At 43.0% G+C, this 7,967-nt stretch overlaps 1 protein-coding gene across 1 annotated transcript; it reads right to left on the bottom strand.

Annotated features, from left to right (window-relative positions):
• Positions 1–3,993: 3,993 nt before the first annotated feature.
• T069G_11593 (uncharacterized protein) lies at positions 3,994–4,602 on the bottom strand (the record flags this gene model as incomplete). Its single annotated transcript, XM_056178798.1, has 1 exon — positions 3,994–4,602. One exon carries the CDS (start codon positions 4,600–4,602, stop codon positions 3,994–3,996), a length of 609 nt encoding a protein of 202 aa, XP_056023672.1.
• Between the last annotated feature and the right edge of the window lie 3,365 nt (positions 4,603–7,967).

Here is a 7,967-nt window from a genome sequence, read left to right as displayed (position 1 = left end):
TGAATGAAAGAAGTGGGAGAGGGGGACATGGGAAGGAGGGGAAAGGGGGGGTTGGAAGAAAATGCTCATCATTGATTCGGTTACACTTCCTGTATAAACACTGGCAGGTGTACATAGGTGCTATAGGCGCTGATCTATGCCCAATCTGTATATAGAACAACACATCATACTGGACAAAATATGGAGATTTGGTGTGATGCAACATCTCATTTCATATGGCTGATCATACCGACACCTTAGAGGTTAGGCTCATGCACGAGAAAGGTGCTGAAGCACTGCGTAGAGATGTGAGTGGATAAATGTAAGACAATATATCCATGAACTATAGTCAAAAATAGGTAAAGAATTTGACCAAACATGTAAAGCGGCAGAATAGGCCCGAAACTCCCAACAGGCGTTGAACTCAGCCGTAGAAAGATGCGACTTTATTAGATACGACTTCGTATAATCCTTGCATATTGAGTGATGAATTTGTCAACTGGCGCTTAGACACGGGCGATCCGTTCCGTCGGGATGAGCCTAGCCTTGATGGGCACAGTTAGAGCTGTGTCTTCACACCCAGCCTCGCATCAGCGCACTATCATGTGAGCTAAGACACGCCGTCGATGCGCCTTCCAGTTGAGGCTTTTTCGCCCCATTCACCGTTAGGATCCACTGCATTCACGACCAACATGCATAACATCGACTCGTATTCCAAGCGACACCACAGCTACAGCTATAAACGGAAGGGCGCAGACTAACGGGTAACCGGAACAAGTCCGCGTGTCTAAAGTATTATATAGAGTCCACGTAATCAATTGGCCAGAGTCGTCTTAAGTGCGTTATACGAAAGCATAAGTTCGAAAGGGACACAAGATACCAAAGCAGAGAATAAAGCAACACTGAGCATTTCAGAGAATAAGTGGACTTATATTTCTACAATAATACGTGTCTCGGCAATAAGATTGATCGATGGCCCTAAAATCTGAAAATCCGTTTGAACAGCCCCCTTTGATGTTTTTTTGCCTTTTGAACCTGTGTTGTATCTGATGGCAGCCATAGCATAATTTCTTTCCCATCAGACGATATATGATGATTCATATCCTGTTTAGTATATGGATTAAATGGCCATTGAGGATTTTGATAATGTACACCATCTCGAATAGTATGCGGATGGTCAAGTGATATACCAATGGCGCTTAGTTCTCTAGCTATAAAGGACATATATTTTGGAGGGCCGTAAATGTTTAAAGAAAAGTTGTCTCCATTCGTCAATACCAACGAAAACTGAATGTTTTGGACCGAGATTACTCCAAGCTGTTTAGTAGTAGATGGATGGAGTAATATTCCCCCTGTGGAACGAACAATTTGAGGTAATTCAATCTAATTGGTATATATTAGTCAAGACATAAGTTCAAAGAAGTAATATATATCTTACACAGCCGTAGCATACAAGATTTTGATTCATTCTTGACAGCATAATTGCTTGGTATAGTTCATAGATTGGATACAATTTGTTGCAGATATTTGCGAGAGGGGAATATTAAAGCAAAAGAGGGGAGAGGTCACCTGTATTTTAAGACCTTTATATAAAGCTAGCTAAGGGGAAGGGAGCTAGTGTTCTACAATCCTAATTTTCGACTGCCTTAATTAAGAGCCTTTCTAGTTAATTTTATTTTAAACGTGTACTTATTTAAAGCAACCAATGAAAGGTAATACTGAAGCGCCAGAATACATTCAGGCGTCAAACAGACCTATTTTTATTATAATGACGTAGAGGTAATCTCTTTATTTATAACACAATAATATTTATACATTGGACCTTTTGGACAGTATGGTTATTAAGATGAGGATTTACTAAATTTATTTGGGGCTCTATTCTATATTTTGTGGCTCATTATTCCCAACAATGAGTCTCTTGTCCTCTACACACTTTACATACTCAAAGTATTTTCCTCTGGTATTCAAGATGAAATCATTGGCAGTACTAATGAGATACTGGCGGCATTTGCTCTTATGTTACCTGATCCTTATATTAATAGCCATTGTGATTGTATACTGTCAATATGGTATGTCTTTTTTATTTAGGTTGTTCGCTCCATGGCACTGTTAATAATGCAATGTAGAATTCCATTTACGACATAATATACAAAATAAATCCTCGAAGTATGTAGAACCTACATGCTCCAGCCGAGAGTACACTGCAATACGCCTTGCGTTTTTTTTTGGCCCTTGGGGGTTAGACCAATTTTATATTCAGAGTTTCAGTAGAGGTTATTTAAAGCTCTTCTCACTCGGCGGATTTGGTATTTGGTGGTTAGTTGATACTATCTTATGGACAAAAAGAAGCCTCTACGCTATCCCAGGATGTTCTTACGTACCTTGAGCATAAGAACTGTCAGCAGAAACGTTTCTAATTTGTTCCCCTTCTATTAGCTAAATTAGACAGATAAGCAATGTATCTTCTTTAGTCCATCTTGCATATATCCAAAAAGTATGTCTCTCCTCCATTTGCAGTTTGCATCAATCTTGCAAGGGTGCTTAATATAGAGCAGAGCTATTGGCTTATTGAAATGCCATGATAGCCTGCTGTCATACGTAAATGTAGTATTGAAGTATAATATTGTTCCCGAAAAATGTCACATGTGACTCAAGAAATGACCTGCCATCACTCACGATCAACGTTATTTCCACGGACAAAACTTTACTGTGGTTGGGATGGGCATGCCTTACTCAGCCGGGGGGCCCAGGCAGAACTCAGGGTGACGTATTGGGGAGCGGGCGTGTTGCGCACCAGTCGAAGACATGACTTGAGCCTAAATGCGGCGTCAGACAAGCGTAGCCTAGCCAATCACCACGATGCTGCTAACAACCCCGAAACAGCTATCGGTTTACCTCGCGTAGCTACTGAGGCCAAGACGGCTTCGGCAATGTCAGTAAAGCAATGGAACTTTTGAAAAGCACATCATGTTATGGCACCATAACGGTGGCATTAGTAGTGGAGATTTTACTCTGCTCTAAAGACTAAAGCCAACAGCAAATCCAGCAGTCTAGGCGAAGATAGCTATTCATGAACGGGATTGGTGCAGAGAATTTTGGCTAAGAAAATCAGCGATGCTCCTTCTCTTTTAGCTTAGTGCGAACCGTCCCGTCGGGACAGATCTAACCTTTTTGTAGTACGTACTCCACTCTCCCGCATGTAATCCGCTCATGGTGACCTGATGTCGCCGAAGCTCCGACACCCCTGAACTATTGAAAGACGTAGTAAGCTAGTGCCTACGAAAGAATCTGGGTTAATATTGAAACAAAATGTTGACAAATTATACAGATATTTTCTGATGTTAATGGTGCAGCGAGAGCTTGTAGTGTGCACTCAATTCTAGCTACTCTATCCGCATCATTTGCATACTGATAATTGTATTCAATTTCGCCTGCTTATAGAGAACATACAGAGATTCTCTGCTGTTGAGTCAAAGGTCTGCTCTGAGATTTCTTCATGTTCCATCAGTCCCTTGGCGTAGTCTTATCGCTAGTTTTATTACAGAGCGGTTTTCCTGAGTCATGCAATACCACCCATGGAACCTTCTTTCAGTCAATAGGAATTACTTTGAGAATTCGGGGAATATATAGCTCACCAAATGACGCAACGTAAGAATATCCAGTGATAACTTCTTAATGGTCGCTTTTGAAGTTTCTAATTCTGCAGCCAAGGCTTCATTGGTAGCCTCCAAGTCACGTATGGTGTCCTCGGAAACGCTTGGAACTATTCGGGGGTTGACATAGTCATTCACATGATGATTTTCCAAATGTGCCATTATATCGGTAATAGCCAAATGGAAGACTGTTAATATAGTAGAATAAGAGTAATTGAAGAAGAAACACTAGACAATGCGAGAGGTTGGGAGGAATACAGATTATATAAAAAACAGTATTAGGAATACATTGAGCTTCTCATCTATAACTAGTGACACCAACTAACCCGAAACATAATTATTTCGGTAGCCCCAACAATTTCTATTCCGTCCGCTGTCGCCTCGCACGCGGACTCTGTCCACTCTCTACATCCAGTTTTCTTTTATGACCCCTTGTCTCAGTATCTATTTCGTCATCGATTGTTGGTTCATAATCGTCATCAGAGGATTCGTAACTCGATATAGTCAAAGGTGGCGGCGAGAGTAAAAATGGAGAGGGCGTTCGAAGTATATCCAATGCTTGGGTGTCCACTGCTAGCGGGCTGATTGGCCCTGAAACTGGGTCGGTGGTGTACTCCAAGCGCGGAGTGTCTTCAAGATGCAGCACAACGCTATGACCTGCCACCCCTGGGAGATAAAGATCGGCGCGAATACTCACCCAGGGGGCATGTGGAGCCATGAGCCGAGGGTGGGGATAAAAGGTCAACGAGACGCGAGGGATGTCTGTGGCATCCACAACTTGTGGCTCGAGACCGGATCCATAACCAGAAGCCGGAAATTGGTACCAAAAGTTAATTTTCCCTTCAGCATCAGTGAGCGATTCTAATTTGCCAACGTGGTTGTAGAATCGGTCACGGCAGTCCAAGATAACCTGAACTCCCTCAACTCCAATGTTATAAGTATCGACAACTTTGCAAGTAATAGCTGCCATGGTAAACGGGTAATATATTTCAGTAAATAGACAAAGAGTTGAATGAGTTTTTTATTATGTGAAAGATTGGCTGCTGCTTATGGACTGGATGTCGAGAAATTATTTCACTTATCGCCAGTATATATACAAGAATCTTGTGCTTTTTATGGGCTGTTTTATTTAAAGCACGTCTAATTTTAAAAGGTCAATGTATTAATTTTATTTACCCTACTCGAGACATAAAATAGCCGCCGGTATGAAGACAAACATAGGTGCGTAAAATAGCAACTCATATGGAGACAAAGCCTTAAAATGGGTGTGTGGAGAAGTAACTGATTACGCGGTTCCTAAGTAAATATCACTCCAATCATATCTCTTATCAAAGGTCCCGGTGACCTCCGACTCATTAATTTTATTTCGGGCCTACGGAGGGAGGTTGTACCCGGTGGACTTGTGGAGTATCTGTAGGAAGAACATCACCGGTGGTTGTGTGGAGCCCCGTCGTCTTACAGGCACCGAACGGGGCAACTGTCCGGGCGCCCCGCGGAGTGGAATCCAGGGCAGTGTCGACCAACACGCAGATGGGAACTGCATCCGAGTGGTCCATTGTAGCACGGGTGGAGGGTGAAGGTTTTATTATGAGCATTCATGATTTAGTTGTGCTATTGTAGTGACTACGGATATGATGTCAAATAAAATCCTCCTCACTGTCGCTAAATGCCGCATATGCTTGGATAGCTTCATCCACTGAGTCCACTTCAATGGCGCTTGCGTTCGCGTCTTCTACAGTTGCTTGATACTCCTCAAAAACAGAGCTGATCTTTCGGAACACTCGGGTAAAACTCTCATGTTGTTGCTTAACATAACGCTGGTAATGTGCGATCTTTTGCTGGAGTTGAGCGAGCTCCTCGTTTTTCTTCCGTATAGCATGTTGCAAACTCTCATTTTGCTGTTTCAATTTCGTGCTTTGTTCGTGTGTGAATGTGCCCGACTGTTCTGCAAGCAGATTACTCGAAGATTGTGGTGGTTTAGCTGGTATATAACCGCTGCCTTGTGGGGGTTGCGGAAGGGGTTTTTCTTGTCTTTGCATTACGAGATAATGTTATGGGAAACAAGTGGGCGGATAAAGGCTTGGCTCTGCAGAATGCGTAGAGGGTAGATACATATGTAAGGAGTAAGACGTTGGACATGCATCTGCGTGAACCTGGGAGAGCTTTAAATACATATCAATCGCGTCCCAAGCTGAAGCGCTGCGGCATATATAGCGAGCAATTAATTAGCGGCTGTTGAAAGAATATGACTGGCTATATAGAAAAGTTGCGTATATACCAATTATGAATTATCTGTTGTATCCACTTCACCCAGAACATGACAGCCAAAAAGTTGGAGCAACAAAGCTCTAGTAAATCCTTTCATACTCCTCTTTAAACCGGATATTGCGTGAATCAACTCATCTTTATTTGGTATATTGCTTAGCAGCCCAAGTAGGTGAGAGTTCAGTTGGTCTATGTGACCATTGCCAGTAGAAACAGCAGTCTCGAGAGCGTCGAGACGGGACGATATTCCCATCAGCATCCTAAAATATTAGTTTTAGCATTTACTTAGAGTAATGATGTCTCACAGTTTTATTTCATCATTCGATGTGTAATTGTTGAAACTATTAAAAGTGTCATCTCTGCTAGGGCCGCTTGTAGGTGGTAGTAGCTGATTCAGGAAAGCAAATGTATCGCAGTTTGGACATGGTGTTGGATCGCTGGGATTGTCGTGTACACAAATTTGACTTCTAGGAGTTGCTGCATGCGGAGTACCAGAAGTGACAGTGGAATTTTCTGCATCGAGCTGAGGGGTACCTGGGATACCCAGTGCAGCTGCTGCTACGTTCCCATCTTTTCTAATAAATTCTGTACTGGGGACAGGCATTTTATCGGAGTAGCGATATTCCATTGTGTTTGTGGTTGGATAATGTAGAAGCTCGGCGATGAATTGATGCGTACTTAGTTACAGGTCAAGTTGGTTAAAGCTGACTGCCAGTGGTTTAAATAGAGGGCGTTTAGCGCCCGGAATAATCTTGGAAACACCCAATGTTGACGAATTTTAGGTCTTCGGGTACAGGGCCTAATTACAAGCAGAGGCCGTACCTTAAGGCTAAAGAGCCTGGGCTAATATAAGACTCAGGTACACCGATGAGCTTTAGGTTCATTATTGAGATAAAAACATCTAGAGCTCTCTTACACATTAACCTGCGTTCTTCTCAGGCAATCAGTTCTACCATCTGTAAGACATCTATTACCTCAATATGCGTAGCACACAGTACCTTCTTCTCTCCCTAACTCTCTTTATTTACCCCGTATTTACATACGCACAAACTTGTTTCTCAAATTCCTCCATTTTACTAAATACTGGGACATTCAACATTACGCTAAAGTAACTCTTAATATTTACTAGGAATACATGCTACTGAGACTTACTTTACGGCAGGCTTGATATAGAATTGGAGGCGTCCTGCCAAGCTGACGCGCAATGCCTAACCCCTGTGGTTTCGCCCTTAGTTCTTGCTTTTAAATCGGCTGTGCTCAATGAAGACGAAAAAGCTTCCCACTCAGCGCCGAAAAATGCACTTGGTGAAGAAATCAGTATTTACTGGTGTGATCATGCTGAGTTCATATATTTCGTGTTCTTACGAGCATTTGCTAACCTATCGAGCCTGAATCTAGGCAATGCACTAATAAAAGGCCGCAGCATACAAGTAGCTACAGGTATACAATGTCTACAGGCGGGCACGTAAGCCCTACAACGCGTAGTACGCCTGAATGGCTGTCGCATCCTCCACCAACCCGGCCAATCGCGCATAGCAAACTTTTGCCAACAAGAACTCAGAATTTGCAACATTGTAATGCTGCCAGCATCGGTTACTTAGAGCGTGTGAAAAATACAACTCGATGGCACGAAAATTCATGGGATACCTTATCTATACCCACTGACGTAAACAAACTCGGTTCAAAAATTCACACCGGGAGCCTTCGGGGGACTGCGGGAACAGTTTCACTGGGATGGATAAATCATACGAGCAGTAGCTTCCCACTAATTGCATCCTGCGCCACTAGATACTTCAATCACCCCTCTGAACCTCTGCAATCACACCTTCATCCAACGACAGTTAAGACGGGGAACTCCGGATCCAATTTGGACGTGGCAAGTCTTGCAAAGCAGCAACCAACAGCATTTACTAGTAGCGTGCGGCCCACCAGGGTGACATCTCCTACTAGTGCAGCGTCTAGAGCCAACAACAAGTCAATCACCCCCGCTGCACTGTTCGCTGTGGTTTCGGTCCTCTATTGGAATACGCGCTGAGGCTATGGGCTAGTCTGACGGAATTAAGAACGTGG

The sequence above is a fragment of the Trichoderma breve genome (genome assembly GCF_028502605.1).
Source record: "Trichoderma breve strain T069 chromosome 7 map unlocalized scaffold00008, whole genome shotgun sequence".
Taxonomy (NCBI): Eukaryota; Fungi; Ascomycota; class Sordariomycetes; order Hypocreales; family Hypocreaceae; genus Trichoderma; species Trichoderma breve.
This window is presented reverse-complemented; position numbering and strand designations above follow the sequence as displayed.